Raw genomic sequence first — 24,363 nt, 5'->3', positions numbered from 1 at the left:
TTGTTATCCGTCCTATATATAATAGTTTGCATCTGCTAACTGCAAACTCCCAATCCATCCTTCGCCTCACCTGCTCTTGATTGCACTTTTCCTCAGGTCATAATTCTACAAGTTCTGAGCAACTCAATTACAATAGTTGGACAGCCAGATACAGTGCAAGGAGCATAACTCTGCAGCCCAGATGGTCCACCTGATAGACCTACCTTCCAGTTCTATTTGTGCCACCCACCAGTCATGTGACCTCCGGAAGTCACTTAAACTATACAATAGGACTAATAATACCAGCTCTCAGGGATGTGATCATTAAATGAGGTCATATAGGGTAAGCTCCTGGCTCATTATATGTCTGCAAATGTTACTTTCCTTCCTCTTCCTCCTCTGGCATGCTCTCTCCCTTTAGAGCTGACTCCAAAGCTACCACGTAAATCAAAGCAAGACTGCAAGACATTCCCATTGCTCACCTCACTTCAGTGGTACCCACTGTCTCCACCCAGCTGACACTGCTGAGGTCAGACGAGTGAAACTACAACAATAAAGGCTTCACACAGAGAGAAGGAGCATGAATGAATATTCACACTCTGCACAGACAGAAAGAAAATGTTCCCTTGTCTATTCTTAGAAACCAATTCTTGAGCCAAGCCTTGTAACAATGCATATTGCCGAAAGGGGTAATAGTATGTGGTAGTAGATTTTATTGAGAAGAGGGGTGGGTCCTCAAAACTTGGAAAATGCACTTGTCATTTGTAAAACTCTAAATGCAAATTTAAAAAATGATGTGTTAGACCACTTTTTTTTTCAGAGCCCTTTCTAGTGTCTCCCCTACCTCCACCCCCTGCTGTTCCCATAACTGATGTAGAAGTAATTTCATGAGCCAAATAGCAGAGCTTTGCAGGTGTGTGTTTGGCATTAATTTTAATTTCTGTTCACATACATGTTATTACTGCCCACTCTCATGAAATAGCTTATTCAACCAAAACATATATTCTAATGAAAGCCATATTTTGGGGGAATACATGAATCCATCTAAGAATAAGTGATTAAATCATCTGTCATTTACTGATGAAAATTTCACAGAGGCATTTGAATTTCTCCAGGGTTTATCTTTACTGGAAACTGGGGTAAGGCAGGATATGGGGAGCAGCATGTTAAATCAATTGGTCATCCCCAATAATCTTCCCTGTTGTGCATTGTGCCTACACATTCTACATTACCGCCATCTTTCCCAACTTTCACTTGTGCTGTCTCAAGTTTGCACAATGCTAAATGTTTCTTAAATGACTAACTGATACGATCAGATGAAATTATTTAGATTTTTGGACTGCTTTCACAGTAACTCAGTTATGATGCAGTAGGGTGTTTAAGAAACAGCCGGGAAGTTGCTGCAAATTCAGCTTTACACAGAACAATTCTTCCAAATGAACACTTTCAAACACTGGACTATCTTCCTTCAATAACAAGCACCACCACCAGCAATAAAAACAACAACCAGAAGCTGTTTTCCTTCTTTTGTGTTTCTGATCTCTGTGGACTACACTGCATCTTCCAAATTTCCCAAACCAGAAACATAGAAGGCAGGCTGGATTTACCTGAGAAGCAGTAATGATTGCTAAGTCCTCATTCTTCTTAGCATCTTAATCTTTTTGAGTCTGTGTACGTCCATATTCACGGCCATCCCCTAATTCAGGAATAGATCAATAACTCTGGGATCCTCTTAGATCCCTTACCTCTAATGGATTGCCAGAGAAACAGTTATCAAGCATAAATCCAGACGCATAAATCCTTTGTTTATAAACGGTTCGTTGAATACTACTTATCCCAGGATAAAATCAAAATTGATTCACGGTGTATTGGAACACTTCATGATCTGGCCCTTGTTTATTTTCCAGCCTCATTTCTTACTATTTCCCATCTTTACTCTGTGCCTCAGAAACAGGAATTATTTGCAGCTCCTTGACCACATCATTCTACTTTTCTCTCTCTTACCTAGAGTCTCACATATATATTTTCCACTTTATCTGGGTGTTTCCCATCCCCTTTTCCCTGGCCTTCTCCATTTCGCCAGTGGAGTTCCAGCTTGGAAATCATCTTGTCCAGGAATTCTCCCTTTGTGGGCTGGTCAGGTGCATATGCAAGTTACTGGCCACGTACCATGTGTTTACCCATCGTGGTGCCTTTCACACACTGTCTTCACACCTTCCGCCACCGAACCGAGGGTCAGGAGTGTGCTGAGTTCACGGTCAGCCCTACCAGCTGTGGTAGGAGACTGACTTGATGGCTCTTCCACCGCCTCCGATATATGCTCTCATTCAAATCTTTGTATTTCCCGGAAGGCTCCCCAGAGAACTAGATTGACATCATCATCGCAGCTCCCAGGCACAAAACTCCAAGACTTCATGACTACAAAGGACAATACAGTGCCCTTTAGCTGTAGAGACAGTGCCCTTTAGCTGTAGAGACAGTGTCCGCACAAGCCCCAATCAAAAAGTATTTCATGGGGAGGGAAAATGAGCATCTGGCTTGTATATATCTGCTTTGTCAGAGATTTCTTAGCACATTATGTCTCCACATTTTTCAAACTCTGTGCTAACACAATCCTGGAAGATCCTCTGGAGGAGAGTCAGGCATTTAAAGTCAGAGCTTGGAATTATTTTTGCTGTGTGCAAACACCTTTCTTGGCCAGAGTACATCCCCAGAATTGACTTTGGCCTGGTTAGATTTGAGAGGGCTTTGAGAAGTGACCAGTGAATGAGAATATATGTATCACTACATCCAATAACTGATTTTTTATAAATAAATGCAAACCATGCACAGATATTAAACAATGGTTACCTTTTGCTACCTAAGGAAAATCATACACTTCTCTTTCTTTCATTTTTTTGTTTCTGGGATTCAGAATCATGAACCACAGAGTCTGCATAGATCTGATTTTTACATAATATTTTGTGGCTTTAAGTAATTTAAATCAACTAAATCTACTGATGTTGCATATTATTTTTTTAAAGAAAAGAGTAAAAGGAAGAGGAAGAAATCATTGATTCATTATGAACTTATTTTTTTTCCTCATGTATAACTTTCCAGCTCATGTATAACTTTTTTCCAAATACACCTATGCTTATGTCTCTTTATTTTCATGAATTATTAGGTCAGTAAACACTCCAGCTAAGTTGTAAAAATTTACATTGGTCCCATCTAAACTTACCTGTATGTTTTCTTTTTCTTCTTTTTTAAAAAATCTAACTCTACCGTTTTAAATTCTTTAATTCCAAACCATGATCATATAGATGTTTTCCTATGGTTTATGCATTCACTCAACAAATGTTTTTTGAGTACCTATTATATGCCAGACACTTTCTTAGATACTGGTTATACAGAAGTTAAGAAAACAAAACAAAACAAATCCCTGCCTTCACAGAACATACATTCTATTAGGTGAGTCATCTAATACAAAAGATAAATAAAATATGTGTCATGTTGGATAACTATAAGTATAAGGACTAAGTATTATTTAACAGTAAAGCAGGGAGATGACAGAAGTGTTGGATGAGCATGTGCAGTTTTAGAGATAAGGACCTACTCATCAATTTGGAGGGTGATGTTTTAAAAAGTTGTGAAAGAGCTTGGTCTGAAATTTCCCTTTGGTTTGCATTTGAACAACAGACTTGCAAGTAAATCAATACTATACACAAGATAATAAAGGAGCTGTTATATCTGTTTCAGAAAAACATTCCTTTATCACTCTTGGAAGCTACTTATAAACCATGTCCCATATTCATCTAAAGGGAACTTGCTTTAAATATTCCAAATGGTATTATTTTATCACTAATGATACATCTATCACTAATGTAGTCACTGTCACTAGTGACCACATTATGCATTATACTTTAATGTAACTACCTGTATGTAAAAAACTAGGTACTCACATCTTTTTCAGTACATCAGCCCACTTTTAGTCTTAATTAGTGACATTTTACTGTGTTGCAGCTCAGCTTGCCTTAACTGCAAACTATGCAATTTAGGCACAAACAAGGGAAGGTAAGAAGACAGCAAGAAGCCTAAATACAAATTTCACGTTATTTAGAATCAAGCTTAATACACACAACAGAAACTCTACGACATGGAGGGTGAAGAAAACGGAATCATTTCCAAAGGTATTTATTGAGAAATAGTAAAGATATACATATTTTTACAAGCTTTTAATATTAATTTACATTTCTTTAAATTATGTAGGCCCCAATAATCTATACTTTACTAATACGTAACAGAAACCCTTGACTTTGTTAGATTTCCATAATGCTACCATAGTTGGGAGTCAAAAATGCAACTTTGGCTCAAGATGCTTGTTTGTTTTTAAAAGAAATACTAAATGCCATATTCACTGAGAATGCAGGCTTGTCATAAACAAATGTGCATTAAAAAAAAAACCCCAAAAACCTTCATACTGAGCATGCTGTTGACACTATTTTGAATCTTAGCTCACCAGAGACTAAGGGAAAAAACATTTTTAGAGTGTTATTATCTACTTTTTGTGCACAAATTGCATGATCCTAAAATATTTTTTTGCCTCTGAATTTGATTTACAAATCTTTGCAGGGTGTAATGACTTCATCTTGTCTGTGACACTATTGTAGCTGGGCCACCTGTTTTGCTATTCTTCAGGTGCAACACGAGGTGGTGACCTGTCCCGGCGATATGACAAGTTTGTACATATAGGAACCAAAAACCCATGTCCGTGACAAAACATTTTCAGATTGGTTTATAATAAGGCACAATATCCTATATGTCAACAGAACATGGAAACTTCCAAAGGGGCTTTTTTGTTTGTTGGTTTATCTTTTGTTTTTAAGATCAGAAAGGAATAGGATCTTGGGTTCCTAAGCGGGGGAAGAGAAGCGTTCTAGCCTGAGCATGCTCAAAGTCACAGGACAAACTGTGATGTGGGCTCATTGGCCTGCACCACGGTGGTGCCAGACGAGCTGTTCTCCAACAACCTAGCATGTAGGTTTTAGGTTGGCAGCCTCTTCTGAACACATCGTCATCGGAGAAGAGGTCTGTGGGAAATAGCACTGCTGATGTAAAATCAGTGACTCTTCTCTTTGCCCTGTAAAGGGGTGTTCCTTTCTGTACCTGCAGGTTTAGCAGCATAAGAAGCCTTGCCTGTCTGATATGAAAAAAAGAGTGAAAAATTTCGATGTAATGCCAAAATTCTATCATTTAAAGAACCTGGCTCTACAGTAAAGATAATTTTGTTTTGTTCACAGTAATAAATATTTAAGGTTTTAGTGCACAAAATAGAATTATGTACTGATAATCAATGCAGCTCTTTAATTTTTTAAAACTACTATTTTCAAGCTAAAGGCCAATAGAAATGTAAGATTTATTCTTATTAAGTATTCCAACCTTAATCTATCTGCAAGAGTACTTGGTGCAGAGGTAGCCAAAAGCTACAAAATTTAAAGATTAAGATTAAGGTCTACGTGTGATGAAACCACAATCTTAAAATCTGCAAAATAGGGTCTCAATCTCTTTCTGCCCAATGTAAACATGGCCTTAGCGTACAGTAAAGAAATACAGGTTTATAGCTTGGAAAATAAAATCACATTTCCATAGCAAATGTTGTGATCAGTGTACAAAGCACCAATCTTTCGGAAGCCACCGAAGCCTCAGATGATGGATTATCGTGGACCAGCCTCTGGTTAGGAGCACTGCTTAGTAGCTGGATGGCAAGTTCCGCATTGTGACATTTTAAACACAGAACTGCAGGTGTAGTCACCATTAAAACACTCCTAGATCTTGAAGTCTTAAATTTCCACAAGGGAAATCATGTCATACGAAATGACAGGAGAACCTGTATCGTGTTCCTAACATGGGCTACACACCAAGAAAAAAAAAACATGCAAACACAACGATGACAGGCTCTCCTTGCAATGAATGAAGTCCATTGTGCAGTAAGTGGTACAGCCAGAAACTAAGGTACGCAGGTCTGTAATGGAGAGAAACTGGATGGATGTGTTAAGACAGAGAACCAGATACTATTTCACTGCTGTAACTTCAGTAACGCTGCCAAGATCTGGCTCACTTGTTCATTTATTTTATGATGATAGTCTAGGTAAAATTTTCATTGATTCACTTCTTTCCTTAGAAACCGTCTGGGGCATTCACCTTCCACTACCGATGACACTTCATTTTTGCAATGGCATTGGGAATAAATGCACTTAGCTTTATTTTAAGCCTTGTTCACCCAATGTGAATTTTAAGCCATGTTCATGCATATTCTAAGAAAGTTTGGGTGATATTTGCTTATGATTTTCATCAGAATATTTTCCTCTGTACAACTTAGACGTATCAACGAGTCAGACTCCAAACAGTATAGGTCATCATGAATATGGCTCTTAGTTTTCTCCAGTAAAACTGTAGAAAGGATATTCGAGGTTTCAACATACACTTCACTTTCTAAGTAAAGGTCCCACAGTCTTTCCCAAACCTTCTGCTTCTGGTTGGATGCACCAATAGTTGCCTCATACAATTATTGGAATTATTAAGAACCCAAATAAAACACAAGCTTTCCTTTATTATTATTGTTTTCTTATTGCAACAAATACTCAGTTTCTTGCTGACGCATTATGAAGCTTTGATAGCTTGAATTTTAAATTTGGTCATCTTAAGAATGATCACAAAGGTTTTTGTTTTTCATTATCTACAGAGATTTTAACCAAAGTTACATTGTAACACACAAATGCTGTCTTGTCTTTAAGGCACAACACATCAGTATGAACATTCTGTTTGCCAAACTTAAAAAAGAGACATGATTAGATTCCCATTTCCCCTCCCACTACCCTCCCCGACAAATGAAAGAAAAATTGCATCCACTTTCAAAGTCAGCTGCTAATAAAGTCACAGTAAATTACTTTCATCAATAATTTACACAAATTACAGGTCTAGATAGGACTGTCCTTACACAGTCTGAGTGCATTCCAATTCAGATTTTCTGGGCTAGGTAGGCTAAAGTCAGATTCAAACCTCAGGGCTGAGAAGATCTCCCATTTTGAGGAATGTTGTTGAACCTTGTCAGACGGAGCCTGTGTTGGTGCTTTGCCGGGGTGAGAGCTCTTTGCTAAAGCTGTTGCTTCCAGTTAGGACTCATTCGGTGTGTACCAGCAACCTCCACAGATTTTTTTTTAAAACCATTAAAGCGTTGTAAATATAAGACCATAGAGCTTCCTTTCTGTAGCACTAAAGTTTAATTCCATTCAGCAATCTGAATTCTTCATTCTGGAATTCTCATTCCAAATATGATTTCATCCTTTAAGACAATTTATATGTGTAAAGCCAGAGGCATTGAATCACACATAAAAATTCAGTGTACTTGAAATATAAAAAAAAAAACAAAAAACAAAAAAAACGGATCTCCAGCTAGAGAACACAGTTACAAATACTCTAATTCCAGTGCTTGATGTAGAGCCAAGAGGTCTGAATGACTTGATATCCTCCAAAAGGGCATATTGTGCTGTGTGGTTAAGAGAGGGAGGGATGGGAGAGAGAAGGGGAAGGGATGGAGAGAGAGCATAACTATTATCTCAGTGAAGCAGCGGTCCGCACAAGGAAGTGTAGTTCACCCAAGTTCAAGGGAGGGAGTTTAAGGGAGGGACGATCATATTTGAAGGTTTGGTAGCATCAATGTGGTATTGTCAAAATAATAGAGAAATAGATCTGAACTGGATTTTAATGATAATAAAAGAAAGTAATGAGATTTCTTAAGTAGCTTAATATTTATTTTGGAAAGTATCATTACTAATCTCAGCATCCGGGAAAGCAAGCTGAGCGTCAAAATCCTACGTGGCTGGAGGAAAACAAATTTTACTTACTACGTCACTCCTTAAGGTCCATCTCTCAGAAAAAATGATAAACTTCCTAAATCCAAGGCTTTTTGTCGATTTGAGAGGAAGAGGGTGAATTCCTTTCTACATTAAAATATAATTTGAAGCTGGACTATATAAGGTAGAAGAAAATGTGGGGATGATCAAGTTTCTTACTTGTCTGGGGGAAGTAATAATTTAAGCCAGCAGAGTTGACCTGATTTATTTCCTTGGGGTGGGATTGAGGGAAAGCACTCCAGCATGCATGCTCAAGGGGGAGATATCACCCCCTTAAGGGGACAAAAATGAGTTTTTGTGGGGAAAAAATTCTTTGATATTACAATGGTTTGTGGCTCTCCAAAGCTATACCAGTAATGGTATATGCGTGGTATTAAAATTTCATGAAGGGTTGTAATTAGGAAAAAAAATGTCTAAAAATACTTCATTGTGGACAATAATGAAAAAAAGGAAATAATACACTGTAGCAATTAACAAAACCAAAGCTTTATTTGTAAGTTTGGGCTGATCACATCTTGTAGAATATATATTTGCATGTAAAATGGAAATATATGTATATTATATGTAACATGGAAAAGACAATTTATTATAAAAATGAATAATTAAAATAATAATCTCTATTGTTATATAGTTTTTTACTGCCCAATATGGTAGCCACTAGCCCAATATGGTTATTGAGCTCTCAAAATGTGGCAAGTCCAGTTCAAAATACACACTGAATTTCGAAGACTTAGAATTGTTTTAAAAATGTAAATATCACATGAATAGTTTTTATACTTATTAGGTGTTTAGACAATAGTATTTTGAGTATATTGGTATATCATTAGAACTAATTCTACCTGTCTCTCTTTTTAATTTTTTTTAAACACAGCTTCCAAAAAATTTAAAATTACAAATATGGCTCACATCATATATTTCTATAGGGGAGTTCAGTTGTAAACTTTGAAATTTCTTCTTAGATTTACAAAACAAACTATGCTTTTGGGTCAAATTAAAGCACAAAATTCACCTAGGAGTAACTTTTTAAAAATTCAGCTCAGATCTATTTGTAATAGCAAAATAGTACTTTATATTTTTGCACATGCGATTACAGCTACATCCAAAGAAGAGCATGCATTCCGGATACTAGAGAAGCCAACCACCTGTGTTTCAAAATAGAATTATAAGCCTTCACCATCACCAACACTGTACCTACATAAACAACCATTTGGAAATAGCATTCTAACCAAGGTTCTTATCCACTTGGAGTCATGCCTTTTTCTCCTGAAGTTTTGGGTTTAAAGCCGAAGGTGTTAACAACTGGTATACCAAGTCTAGTTTTCACACCACGCATAAATGGGGTTGACTTTATAAATTTTAATTTTCAAAGGCATATACCATTTCTGGTTTGGAAAAGCGAATTTTATTAGTCCTGACCTAGATGTGTGTGAATTTCACATAGGCTAAAAGACATGTAAAATGCTTGCTATGGTGGCTGCACTGACTGCTCTTTGTTGTGTGTAATTATGGTGCCAATATGAAAAACTGAAACAACAAGGACTCAGGACACTGACAAACTCCAGAAGATATTTCAACTGTGTGCAACCGGAAGGATTTCAAGTGGTCGTCAGCTTGGGTCACTGACACTGCTAATTAAGACGGAGGGGCACTGCGGGAGGATGAGTCTGAAACAACTCTCTTAATGTTACGGAAAAGCATGGAATATTTCAAGTATGGCTTCCAACGCGTCACCAAACCTTCTAAAGTGGAAGCTCCTTCTTTTTCTCCATTTTGCTTGATTTGAATTGACCACAAACATAAATCATATCTTTTACCTTTCTAGTATCACTATAAAGTTTCCTAGGAAACTGTTTATGTTGTTTTTTTTCCGGGGGAGGGCGAGGGGGGACAGAAATCAGATAAACACTCCAGCACATCAAGTGTTTAGTGAAGGCTTTATCAGATGATTATTTGAAGTCTCCTCAGGATAATAAAGACAATATTCTTTCCTTGTAAAACAATATATGCTGACATGTCATTATTCAACAATACTTATTCATCATTTTGCTTTGTTTTATAAATTATATCACTTTAATCCTGGCTAGATGGTATTTTGCTATCAATCAGTGAAGGAAGCAGTAGATCTCAGTGTTGTGTTGATCGATAGTCTGGTATCTGGGGCCAACCTTGATATCATTCTCCTTTTGATGCTGGACCAACCAGTTAATGGTTTTTTAATTGCCTTGATTTTTTCAGAAATATGGGCCAGATGAAAAGGCTGATTTAAATACCTAGGGCCTATGAGATCTTCTGAATATATTCAAAGCCAGCTGCTTGGCTTCAATCAAGTACCAATGACTCACCAAAACAAATAACACTCTTCTAGAAGATGTAAGGGACATTGCCTCTAAGTCTCTATGACAAGTTAGCACAAAAGGATTTGAATAATATATCCCACTCCAATAGCATTTATTAACTTCTCTAGTAAGTTTTCTTCTTCATCTATTAAAGCTACCCTCAGATTTATCATCATGGCGCACAATTACTACTAGGCACTTGCAAGGACCATATGGCATAGAGGATGGATGGGAAAAGGGTAAGAACTGAACCACTCACATGGCTTTCTATGGAGCTCGTTAAGTGTCTTTAATCTTGTTGAACTTCATGTGCTCAAAAACGTTTTTTTCCCCCCATCTTTCTTATATCTGTGTGTATTACACACACACACACACACACACAAACACACATAAGCACACACACAAATAAATGTAACTAAATGTTCCTATATTTCCTATGAAGTTTCAGGCAAACAAAATGCTAGACTCCAAATGGTTTATTTGAATGTAAGTACTGACCTTCTCATGCTCTTACTGCTTTGCATCTATAAATTTAAATCATTTGTCAAGCTGCCATTGGGCCAAACTACAGGAATGCAAACAAAAAAGCTTGCATTAGAAGGATCACACCAACATTGTTTGAAACAGGTTACCTTTTTTGCTGCCTGTTCTTCTTCTACACCATCCCCAATTACAACATATACTACTTTTCTGCCAAACCTTTGCATTATTCGTTCAAAGCAACTTTCTTTTCCTGGAAGATAAACAAGATAAAGTTCAGAGTGAAGTTACCTGGTTAGCGGCATGCTCCTCATCTCGGCCATCTCCAATCACAACATAAGTTATGTTAGTGCCAAATCTGGACACTATACGCTCAAAACAGCTTTCCTTGCCTGAAAAACAATGCACTGCTTATTCTTCCAGCCATTGCATTCATTAACCGAAAGATTCATAAAGTGTTAAGTTACTTTCTCTTGAACATCAATCACTTAAACTTGCTTGCAAACTCTGGGTTTATGAAATCAACAAATATGGTTGAATACTCTAAGTCTTTACTTAAGACAGATTATTAAATGAATGTATTTCACACTCCAAAAAAAGTCAGTAGGGCTAAGTATCTAATTGGAAAAAAAATTTATATCTCTTTTATATCTTTCAGTCCATCAAAAGGCTATAGGAACAACTTTACAAGCAACTATCAGTTTTTACATTTATTTGTGTAATTCTACATTTTATCTAGTTTGTTTTAATTAGTATAGACAAGTCAGCTAAAATTATTACTGTGAAAAACTGAAGGTTCACCTAGAACGAAAGAGGAAATACTAAGATATGGATTTATCTTGATAATTCCTTTCTTCAAGTGGCTGGGAGCTAGTCTGCTCAGATTAATTGTACTAAGGGTGCTGTTTGCTTGGGCCACAGCACTGGTGACACTAGTATCCTCTGATCGCACTATGGGAATAACACCACAGAATTTTTACATGTTCTTTGTTTTTACAACATTGGCATTATTCTCTGAATTTCATTCCCAGCATGTTCATTCAGCCATGGCTTCTTTTTCACTTTTTCTTACTCTGATAGTTCAGAACTCCAAAAAATACTAGCTTAAAGGGAAAAATAAAAATGATTTTTTTTTCAGATTAAAGATAAGGAACAATTTGGCCAATAAGAAAGACTGTTGTCCTTACTAGAGGAAATGTTTATGCTTGTGTAAAACTACTTGATTTGTCAAAAAGCAAAATCGGGTTCGATGTATTAATCCTGCTGGCATAAATATACTTACATAAAAAATGAATGGGATTGGTACCAGGGCTCTGAATGGCAGTGCTTAGGACAATGAGGAATTTACTTTATGAAAGCTTGCCTCTCTTTAACTATACTCCCCAAACAGCTGTAGCTGGGGGCTCTTTCTGCCTGTGCCAATATCAGAACTCTGCAAGGCCCAGGGCAGGTTATTTCTGGTAGGGGATTTTAGGATTCTGAACTCTTGTCAAGCCGCCAGAGCCAGTTTGTTGACCTTCAGGGCACATTGTACAACCCATCTATTTCCCCAGGCATTTCCTTGACAGACAACAGAATACATGAGTTATTTTCTTTTAACTCTTTCAAGATGGCGGAAGTTGATGAGCTTCGGTTTTTGAAAGTTTATTAGAAGTCTTAGAGCCTGTGAAAGGCACTTAAAGTCAAAGATGGCTTCACAGATAGCTATGATCTAAATAAACAAGGCTGTAGTTCTTTGATTGCTACTGAACGTTTCTGGAAATGTGGATTTCCAGCCATTCATATGTTATGAATGCTCCAATTATGTTTTCTGATTCATGAATTTTTTTTCCCCTGGAATTAAGGTTACTAGTTCAATCCATCTGACACTCCCTTATAATGCCAAAACAGTATTTTTATCTTAGATCTAGATTATTGCATATGCAAGGATGTAATACCATATACCATGTTAGGTAAAATATTAAATACTATGGCTAAAGGTACTGTATATTATTTAGGTAACATGTGCCATAATGAAATACAGATATAATATAAATGTATATGTATATATAAAGAGTCAGAGCTACCCAGATACCGAGTTCAGAATTTCATAGGCAACAGTTTTCATAAAGTTTGCACATGCTGAAAGAGTTGCAGGGGACTTTGTTATTTGAGCTCTATTCAAATTTGCTTGATATTCTTACAGCAAAATTGATGAAAGAGGGAATCATGTGGAGACACACATTAAGAAAATCCCCCAAAACACAGATACGAACATATTTCACACGGAGTTAGAAATAATTTTCTTACCTATTTTAGTTGCACTGTAAATATTCTCAATGGGAAAAGCACCTCCTAAACTATAGAGTAGAACCTTCGCAAGTGCTGGGATCAGCTGGGTTGTTGTTACCAAGACATTTACGCAGTTACTCCTAAGATGAGGAGGAAACAGGCATTTTTGTTTTCTAATACTAGATAATGTCTAACAGTACAAATTTTAAATTATCCTGCAGTCTTTCAATTCCATAATGAACAGTCCCTGACAATCTACCCTTTCAATATTCAACAGTTGTTTATGGTACCTATCACCTCGTAGGCGCAATGCCAGATGCCAGAAATACATCCCAAAATGAAGGAAGTGAAGGAAAATAAGTTTGCCCTCCTACCCAGATCACAAGCTAGACAGGGAGGGAGACAAGTAAATAGACCCCTGCGAATAAGAAATGTGTTCTATAACCAAGATCTCCTCAGGTCCCTGTGGAACCTCACAGGATACCTACCTCGGCCAGCGGCAATCATGGAAAGATTATTAAAGGGGGCATGGCTTACCTCTGAGTTTTACAAGTATGCACATCAGCAGTTTTCATAAAATTTGCACATATACAAAGAGTCACAAGGGGCTTTGTTATTTGAGGCAGGTAAGGTATTTTTTAGGGTGATAGGACTCCATGTCCCAGAGTTTTTAGAGCCTGGGAAAGTAGAGGACACAGGAAGGGAGGAGGTGATGGGATGTGTAAGAGGAGTTTTTAGATTTTGTGCAAGAAACAGCCCAGAAAGTCCCAATCAAGGTACTGACAAATGGTGCATCCTGAAGAAGTAAAAATAGAGAGGATTCTTATTTAGAACAGAAGGGGTTGAGTTCCTCAATCTCCTTCTAACAACCAAGGGCAAACTGCATTTAATGGGCCTTGTTTTAATCCATCTACTAAGGCCTTACCCTTTGAGAGTGAGAATCTCCCACTCTGCAACTTACATCTGTTTCTTTCACAGTAGACAGGATGGGGGGTGAGGGTGCAGCTGGGAAGGTGAGATAAAGGAAACACCAAGAGAGGGGAGACTGTTAGCCTGAGTCAGGGAAAAGAAGGGACTGTGGCCCTTCCTTCTGGATTACAGGGAAATTGAGCTGTCCCGCCTGGAGGGGCTCAAACCACACACCTGAAACTGGGAATCAGAAGGCATATAGCTATGCACCTTTCTCTACTAGATATTTTGTATCATGAGCCTTTAATACATATTTGTAAGGGCTGATACAATATTCTCTAGAATTCTGCAGACTGATTTTCAGAAAACTGGTCTCAAGGGCAACTTAGAAGGACAAGTTGAGTGCTAAACTCTCATAGGTATGTATATGCTTAGGCCCCAGTACTCTTCATATTATGCTTTATATTCTTTAGACATATCATGTGTAAAGAAGACTACAATTTATTTAAAAACAATTATAAAACCTTTATAATGATAGCCTTTTAAAACATTTTCATTTCTAAATTATCTCCATAGACCAAATGATGAGGTTATCAATTTATATGGGACAAAGAAACAAAGACTTCTAGAGGTAGAAGTTTAATAAGTATCATGAATACAATATTAAATTTTACAAATAAAAAGCTAGAAAGTGACTTGCCTTTGATCAGACAAAACTTCCCCAAATAATGGCAGACTACTAAGAATAATACACAAACACATTACTGTATTGTGACACAAGGTTCTACATCATATTTCATCCAAATAAGATGTTATTCAATGTCATATATAGATGAGTGTTACAGAATGAAAACACGGTGGAATAAAAGATAGCACGGGCTTTTTAAATTTATAGATGTGGTTTTGAAATCTACTAAATTACAAACATTGCATATATTTATATGCAATTTATAATGCATTGTAATTTTCAATTACAAACATTGCATACATTTATAAATTGCATATATAGACTTGTAAAATGCAGACGAATATAAAGAAGAAAATGAAAAGCACCAATTATTTAACCATCCGGAGATGATAACTGCTGTCCCCATTTTGTGCCTTTATTTTCAGATTTTCAGCTTGCATGTAGGTTGTTTTCCCATTAGGATCATACTGTATGTGTAATCTTACATCTTACTTTTTTCATTTGTTTTTATCATGAGCCTGTTTATATATGTCATATTGTCCATCATGCTCTCCCTCCAACAAAACATAATGTATGCAAACTACTCTATCTTGTGGCTGCACCACCATTTTTTAAAGTTAAGCTTAGTCACTTAGATGGTTTTGATTTCTCAGCATCGTAAACAATGCTACCTTCCATATAAAGTCTTCCTATGCATGTGATTATGTCCTTTGACTACGTTCCTAGAAGAGGAATTAGAGTCACGGGTACACACTTTGCCACAGGCTCTGATACATAATTCAGCAGTGTTTGGTGTAAACATCTGGTCTTCTGACAGAGTTTGTGAAATTTACCAATAAGGTAACAGATGTGGATAACTTGGCAGCTTTCATGATACTTAAAACTTCAATGTATAATGATTTATTTTTCCCCTTAATTTCCTTGTCATACGTTTATTTAGTTAGTTAGTTATTTATATCACATACCTGTGTGTTTAATAATAATCTATATATAATATACAATGGCTACACATAGATAATGTAATAATGTAACACATACAATGTAATGTAATACCCTTTGGTGTTTAACTATCTAGGAGACCTCTTTAAAAATAATGAAAGCACCTTCTACATTTTACACACGATTTTAGGGGCTGTTGTCCTCACATCCCAGCTTCCTTGCCCTTCGGTCTCCATGTCTCTGTGACTGCACAGAGCTCACAAGGCAGCAAGTCCCATTTTAAAACAGCTTTAATTGTTAGACAATTCTTCCCACATGGAGCCAGAACCTCCCTTCCCCAGCTTCCCACTCATTGGGACCAACTCTCTCCTGCATAGATGCAGAGAGAAATGTAATTTATTTCCAGCCCAGCATCTCAAGTAGTTGAAATTGGTAACCTTGTTCCATACACGGCTCTTCTTCAGATTAAACTCCTTGGTTCCTCCCTCTGACTGTTCCTTTTCTGTAGTTTCCACAGCCTAAACTCTTTTGGCCACTTTGCTGGACACAAGATGCTACAAATATGTCACAGCCCCTGCTGGAATGAGGTGCCCAGAACTGAGCAAAGTACTCCGTTCTGCTTCCCCAGCCTGACCCGGGAATCTACTGCCCCCTCCCCTCTCCATTTAGAGACTCTGCTATAAATGCAGTGGCTTGTCATGCCACATGCTTAAAAGCCATGTGAGGGATTTGGGACACACTCATTTACTTCCATGTTCTGATTAGACTCTCCTTTTACCCTGCTAAGGTTTCTCTGTATCTTGATTCAATCAGTCCAAATATTAGCTCTTCTCTGAATTTTGTGTTACCCACACATTTGCTAAGCATGATTTTATTTATTCATCCAACACAGAAATAAAACTAAGGAATAGGATAGAACAAAGATTCATTCCCACCCTACTAGCTATCATGTTCCAGATTTATATTATTAATTAGCATTTATGGCACATGGTACACAACTAGTTATGTCAATTCAGTTCTATTATCCACACTAACAAGTCAGCATTTCACCGTTTGAACTAAACAACACAGAGGTTACAAGTTTTTCAGGAGCTTTCTCTTGATTTTTTTGATGTGTTCAAACTACGTATATTCTCTATAATGGCATAAAAGACTTAAAAACATGCACTAATTGTATAAACAGTATTGTGTTTTTTGCCATCATCTTCTGTACTTTGTCACCAACAGAGTGCTTTTTTTAAATTTGAAAGTCAAATGACATTCCCATGGGGTTTATCAGGGGTCATGAGGAGAGAACAGTAAAGAGATGGAAAAAAAAAAAAAAAAAAAAAAAAGAGATGGATCTCCCAGTTATTCTGAGAAGCAGCAACCCCCATCCTCCATCCCAAAACACACACACACACACACACACACACACACACACACACACAGTGAATTTTAGGTCCCTTCAAACTCTAAAACAAATCTGGGAATTAAAACATTTTGATATATGCTATGCTATTAGAACTACATCTTCAATACAATAAATATAGAAACTGCAACAATACCACTTACCTAGTACTAATAATTGATAAAGATTTAAGTGCATTTGTTAGCCAGGAGTCCGTCAGACCTTCAATCTCAGCCCTCAACTGCAGCCACGCATCTCTCTTGGCAGGGCCAAGAAGTCCTGCAACACAGAAAAGTAGGGCAGCGTCAAGAGATGAACATTTTTCTGGGATGCCTAGTTTGGTCTTCCTTCTGTCTACTCCAGATGATTTTTATTCCCACCTATATCAAAAAGAGAGAGATTGATATCAACCCTGATCTTCCATTTCAGAATTGATTATCCATTGATTCATTCATTCCACAAACATTTATTGAACAACTTCTGCACATCACATTCTGGGCTAAAAATTAGGGATATAACAGTGAAAGTGTGGGTCCCAGTCTCTGCCCTCACTGATCCTAGAATCTGGCACGGTGAATGCCAATCACCTGAGGAGCTTTGACAACTACTCCAGAAGACTGACAGGATAGGTCTGGAGAAGAAGTAGGGGTCTACCAGCCTAGGGATACAAACCTCAAATATTTTGGTTGTCTGAAAATGTTTAGTTTCTTAATAATCACAACCATTACCACTTGGAAACAGTAATAATGACATTATCGCATATAGCTATAGAGTTTTCTAGAATTTGTTTCTAATACTAGTGCTAAAGCTGTCAGAAATACATTGTTTTGTACAAAGGAATTAAGAATTTTGTTTAAAATCCTGAAGCCTATGATACAGCTATAGACGATGGTTGAAAACTACATTGATGTTAGGATAAGAAAAGAAGTAGGCATACTAATTTTATTGAAAAAGCTGTTGCTTTCATGAGGAAACAAGATCATGTAAATCTATTAAAAAATAAAGTTCCTTAGTTAAATCATATTTCAGAATATTAAGAGTTCATTTATATGTGGATAACTTTTTTTAAAAAATAAATTAATTAATTTTTGGCTCTGTTGGGTCTTCGTTGCTGTGCACGGGCTTTTCTCTAGTTGCGGCGAGTGGGGGCTACTGTTTATTGTGGTGAACAGGCTTCTCATTGTGGTGGCTTCTCTTGCTGTGGAGCATGGGATCTAGGAGCGAGGGCTTCAGTAGTTGTGGCACGCGGGCTTCAGTAGTTGTGGCATGCGAGCTTCAGTAGTTGTGACTTGCGGGCTCTAGAGTGTAGGCTCAGTAGTTGTGGCGCAGGGGCTTAGTTGCTCCACGGCATGTGGGATCTTCCCAGACCAGGGCTCGAAACCATGTCCCCTACATTGGCAGGCGGATTCTTAACCACTGCGCCACCAGGGGAGTCCTTGGTGGATAAATTTTTAAACCAAAATTTATAGTTTCTACTGAGCCTCATTTGTCATTATTTCAATAAAGAGATATTAACATATCACAAAAAATGGATTAATATCTCATTGTTTAAACTTTTTAAGCTATACGATTATTTACTAGTAATCTTGTTAATTTTAAAATAATTTTAATAATACCCTTTAAGAGGGAAATAATAACATGCCTGAATGATAAAAGTTAATTCAGACTTCCCAAAGGGATATTTGTCTTAAAGTTAAAGTTATTACCCTCAATTGCTTTTAAATAGAATACCTATTTATTTGATTTTACAGAAATGTCTTGTATAGAGTGTTAGAGTGAATTACGAAACCTAAGTTGCCTGTCTAAACGCATGGGCAGGTTAGTAGCCTGCAGGAGACTATTTCTCATTTGGAAATAAAGATCTTCCATATCTAAGCTCCGGTTTGGTTCTAACATTATTACTGTCTATGGTTCTACATGTTTTGGTTCTCTTGTAGTTACTGAACATCTATTGAGCATCTATTATGTGCTTCAAGCTAGCTAGGCACTGGGATACAAGGCCAATAGACACACAGCCAACCTTAAGATGTGTATGGTGTAGTATATACCTTATAGATGAAAACTTTATTTACTATATTGTATTCTATGACATATATGTAAATATACACATGTATAGCATGCACAAATATATATTTAGCTGTCTTATTTCAATTTTAGATTCTGGTTTATACTCCTCAACCATCCCTCTTTTCTTTAAAAAGAGAAACAAACAAAAAGCCCTGAGAGAAGAATCTTAAGTGACCTCATAACTAATCCTACGATCTTGTTGCCCTAAAATTGATCCTAATAATAAAGACGATCAAGGTTTATTATACCAAGAAGCACATCCAAGATCTAAGTTTTGATGTCACAGGTTTTGATATCACCTGTAATATATGAATGAGTACAAAATGGTTTAGATACTACCTACAGAGTATTTGAATTTATAAAAACTATGATATAGTTAACACTATACATGGCAAAGATATACTGTCAGATAATATGCAGTTTTTGACAGGATAAAGTTAACTTGTTGAAGTCTTCAAAATGACATAAAGCACAGTTTGCATTTATTTTTGATAGCATTCCAGAAAGGTAATGATTGCTAACAATTCTGCTTCACTGACTAGGGCTCTTGTGTTTAGACAGATCTTCTTTCCACAGCCTGTATCAGTTCCTTTGTCTGGTTTTCACTGAAAGCGTCCCATTTGAGGAAGGGAAAAATAAATGTCCTGCTATTAATCTTTTTTTTAAAAATTTAATTCAATTTATTTTTTTATACAGCAGGTTCTTATTAGTTATCCATTTTATACACATCAGTGCATACATGTCAATCCCAATCTCCCAATTCATCCCCCCCCCCCGCTTCCCCCCTTGGTGTCCATACGTTTGTTCTCTACATCTGTGTCTCTATTTCTGCCCTGCAATTAATCTTGACCAAACATCTGGGCACAAAGAATTCCCAATTCCTTTGACAGTGCTGCACGTTTTATTTTGCAGTTAGATTTTTCTTCCCCCACTAACTCTAAGAAATTAAAATTTCTGGCTCACTGTCGTCCAGCATGAGCTCTTGGTAATTTATCTTACAGAAGGATAGTTCCTAATATGAAACTTGAAACTACAGTTTAAATTGTACCTCTATCTGCAGTACCTTTATTAAATTGTAAAAGCCACACATACCTCCCACATTGTTCTTGTAGGTGTTGTATAATTCTTTTACTCTTCTGTAACGAAAAGCCAACTTCCTCATCCAGTCAACCCCTCCTCTTACACCTGTTGGCAAACAAAGGTTTGCACTACTTGCAGCTGCATGGAAGCCATCAGTTGCAAAACTGTAGGTACTGCAACACCCAAAATACATTAAAAAGAAATAAAAGAAATAATTACATGTGCAAAACTTCACAGCTGAATTTCTGTAGGAAAGAGCATACTGAAAGGCATGGCTTACCTTAAGTCTTGCCCATTATCATCAGAGGAAACATCATCTATGTGAACTTGATCACACTCCTGTTAAAAACATTGGAAGAGCCGTTTTTCAAATGATGCTTGCCACCATGTTTGAAGCTTTTTCCATCTTTCCACCTGATCAGCCCATGGCCAGAAGAGGGCAGCATTTGCCCACCCATCCCACCCTCTCATGCTGGGAAATGGCACCGTTTCTACTCTGTAAGATCTAAATCCAGAAGAGGACCTTAAAAGGGGCCTGAAAACATATGGCATGTGAGTTTCTTTAGAGCAAATACAAAAATAATTTTAATCTTAAAATTATTGATAAGGAATTCTCTTGAATCTTTACAATAATCACTGGTGATCACTTTCCACCATTTCTGTTAAGCATACTTAAGTATGAAAGCAAAGCTAATCTGAAGATACTCAAAACTTGTTTGGGCTGAACACCCCAGTGGTTACTATTATTTATTATTTTTGGAGCAGCAACAGAGGGGCTTGATGATTATGGTGTTCTGTTAAATTTCTATGACTTCCTTTTTGCTGGGCCAGTGACACCATGAAAAGAATCATGCTAATGTTGTTTTAAAAGTCCTGGTCTTTCAACCAGCAAAAAGCTAATAACTATAGAAGCTGACACTTTTTGTGGTTGTTTTAAGTCTTTCAACTGAAAAGAATACTGAAAGTAAAAGGGAGTAATGAAGATTTACCAACTCCAATGTGCTACAAATTCAAAGGAAAATAAACTTTAGGTACATACGCCCACATACTTGACCTAAGTTATAGTGTACTCAGAACAAATGGTAACTTTTCTGGAAAAGAATTCATTTCTTCTTTGCTGTTCTAAGAGTCCTCTTCTATCTTCAAATAATCTGCATAGTTCCAGTGAAATAGTACATGATGTGAAGGTGGAATTTCGGTAGGGCGTTTCAATAACTAGTTTACTAACCTCTGGGCCTCACTTTTTCCCCTCAGATAACTACAGTCAAACTCACAGAGTCTGATTATATATATTAAGTGTTCATCATTCAAAATCAATTCTGAAAAATCATTAAATTTGAAAATAAGATGCCATATTAAAGACTTTTCAGCTACTATTTATAATCATTATAGGACTTGGAAGTATCTGATGGTGAAATATTTAATATTTTATCTCTAGCTTTCCACACTGAGTTTATTAGATCTTGTTGCAGTCTGAGGATAAATTAGTTGGCTTAGGTTTCTTTTAAAATATAAAACTTAGTGAGTAGCTCAATCAATACAATTTTAGTACATAACTTGAAAATCCAGGTAAACTAATTTTAAAGGTTCATATTATGTACATAAATTATAGGTTTAGTAATTTTTGAATAAATATATTCATAAGTAAGGAAGGTCCTCAAAAAGTTAATCTGACTGGAAGCTCCCTGAGGGGGGTGTTTGGGTCTCCCAGATATGCTATACCCACACTTAAGGCACTCTCTGGCAAGAAGTAACCACTCAACACTTCTTTGTTTGAATGAATGGCAGAACTCTAAACAAATGTAGTTCATGACAGAATTACCACAATCATTTAAATTTTCTAACATAAAGTTAGGTGATAAAAATAATAATATTCTAGATGGTAAGGACTGTAAGAAGATATTTATATTAAGATTGGAGGGGAAGGCAAGAGAACAGAGTATGGGCTGAGGCTACAGGAGAGGCATTTAGAGAGGTTCTTCCCCATTTTGACTGAGTGTTTGCTGAAAGGAGCACAGCCCAAACTTTAACCAAAGAAGGTATTATGCTTCCAGAAAATTCTCAGGGAAAAGTATTGCAAGCAACCATAGTAGCTCTTGGATTGGGTTCTAAAGGAAAGGGTGAAGAGATTTAACTAGTTAGTATGAAAGTTGAAAATAAAAGTTCTTCCAGAATACTGAGGCAGCAAAGTAGTTCTCGATGACAAGGATTATTTCTTGAGTGGGTGACGTTCTTGGTAAGGATGAAGACCAAATTAAACCACTATTGAAACAGAATCATGCGAAGCTTCTGATTCCACTGAGGTTCTGAAATCTTTTATCATGTAAAACATTTCCATAATTTTATAATAAACTAATGATATTAAAAAAGGGGGATCTTATGAATTACAAGTAATTTCTGTATTTAATATCCTCCCATCTAATTTTTATAGAAATTCCTCTGACATTTCAAGTATTAACTCATATGATTAATTTGTACATTTTGCCCCCAAATTTACTTTTTACTCCTGAGGACATCAGTATATCAAACTTATTGGACCGTGAGTTCCATATTTGAAGTTATATTTGAGGTTTTTCCAAATGGAACTTCTCTTTAAATTTATGTCTAGTTAACTATGCTTGTTGACTCTGGACCATTGCCCAAGGATTACAGTCCAGTGAAAGAAACCTGAACTTCAATCACTTACATTTTTAGAAAAATCTAAATAATTGTTCTTCAATTAGTGTTCACTCAGAGGAACTTTATAAGAAACATTTTGACAAAACACAAAATAGTAAAAACAGTGTCATGCTTTGGCTTTAACAAACTTCAGTGAAAGAACTCAAACATTTGGAATAATTCTGACACTAATCTTAAATTCTTTAATTTTGTCTTATAAGGTGACCGCAAAGTTGTCACTGATCTGTATCAGTTATAATCCATAGCAGTCTTCTCTCACTTTTGTTAGCCTAAACTCCCTGGTGCCTTCTCTTCTGGAAGTTATTTTAACTGAAATAACATTTTATTTAAACAGAGAGTATTCACTTCTTAGGGACAGTGGTGTGAGCATTTGCCGTCTCTGCAGTTGGACAGGATGTAGCGAAGTATCTATTAAGAGGATTTAAATTTGTATCTTTTAAGGAATTATGTGAGGGCAGCTGCTACTACATATGTTGCAGTATCTACTGAAGGATTTGAGTCTCAAATTAGATTTTTAGGTTAAGAAAAGAAACCCTGAGAGATTAAATACACAAGGGGAAATCACATAATAGGCTAATGAAGTTATTCTCTTGAGGAATTCTCTTTGTCAGTAGAAGCAGACATAGCTTAATACCAGTTATGAAGCTCATGACAATCTTTGCTTATAAGAGGTTTACTGAAATAAAAAACTGGGAGAAAGTAAAGTTTCAAAATCAGATACAGAAGTATAGTGGATATGTATGTAACTGTACTGAATGATCTTGAAAGCTATGGCTTAGATTTTATTAGTTTTACTGTTTGTTTATCTCACCTAAGTTAGTATAAACCTCTGAGTTTCCTTGGGCACCTGGATGTGTGTGCACATGGGTGTGTGCACATCTGAGAACTCAGTCAATTTATATGCAGAGACTAAATCATTTCATTGATCTAGTACATTATTGTTGGATACTAAGTTTTAGTGTTTGAGTAAAATGGAATTTTTATCACATTCTAAAGCACAACTAAAAAGCTATAATCATAGACGAGAAAGTCAATACCAATATTTTCTCAGTTACTATTTCTACCTGAGATCCTGTTGGGTATTTGAAAGATATATCTTATATAGTATCAAATCCAAAATAAAAATTCTTAAAGCACCATAGCTGACCACATGTTTCTGATATGCCAGTATTCACATCAAACTTTCTAAAGGTATATTCAAATTCATCATATGTTCTCACCTTAGTGTTCTGTTAGAAGCTGGATGGTAAATGTATTCCATCTGGCTTCTAATGTGCCACTAAAAACCTAGAGTCATTTATTTCATTTATTTCTAGTAAAAATAATAAATGAAATGAAATAAAACTGTAAAACTTGGATAAAACCATATCAAACTTCTTTTTTGTGTGTTTTACAGGCTTGAGAGGAGTAATAATCTTAGAATTCTTTTTAGAATGAGACTCGTCCATTTTACCCAACAGAAAAATCAACCTAAAAAATTATCACCATATATGTGTAAAAAATTCAAGTTCTCAAAAGATTAAAGTGTGTTTCCTATTATTGTGTATATATAAAGTCATTCTATACAGTAGACAGTAATAAGTAGTAAGATTAATTTAAATCAGGTTTTAGAGAGGTGACTATTACTTCTTATTATCTAAAACTGGAAGACTT

At 36.4% G+C, this 24,363-nt stretch overlaps 1 protein-coding gene and 1 pseudogene across 1 annotated transcript in view; one reads left to right on the top strand and one right to left on the bottom strand.

Moving 5' to 3' along the window:
- Window positions 1-4,122: 4,122 nt before the first annotated feature.
- Window positions 4,123-24,363, bottom strand: part of EYA4 (EYA transcriptional coactivator and phosphatase 4) — a gene marked incomplete at its 5' end in the record, with an annotated part of 70,795 nt that continues 50,554 nt past the window's right edge. The window contains 6 exons of the mRNA XM_089921674.1: window positions 4,123-7,504; window positions 10,840-10,940; window positions 12,977-13,098; window positions 17,049-17,163; window positions 20,044-20,204; window positions 20,312-20,370. Coding sequence (XP_089777800.1) covers window positions 7,424-7,504; window positions 10,840-10,940; window positions 12,977-13,098; window positions 17,049-17,163; window positions 20,044-20,204; window positions 20,312-20,370 — 639 coding nt within the window. The remainder of the gene's footprint in view (window positions 7,505-10,839; window positions 10,941-12,976; window positions 13,099-17,048; window positions 17,164-20,043; window positions 20,205-20,311; window positions 20,371-24,363) is intronic.
- On the top strand, window positions 20,418-22,819 carry LOC111163347 (10 kDa heat shock protein, mitochondrial pseudogene; annotated as a pseudogene).

This window comes from Delphinapterus leucas, chromosome 12, assembly GCF_059928025.1.
Source record: "Delphinapterus leucas isolate spDelLeu-1000000601 "Yukka" chromosome 12, BTC_Dleu_Yukka2, whole genome shotgun sequence".
Classification (NCBI taxonomy): Eukaryota; Metazoa; Chordata; class Mammalia; order Artiodactyla; family Monodontidae; genus Delphinapterus; species Delphinapterus leucas.
The sequence above is the reverse complement of the archived record's forward strand: the minus strand, read 5'-3'. Positions and strand labels throughout refer to the sequence as shown.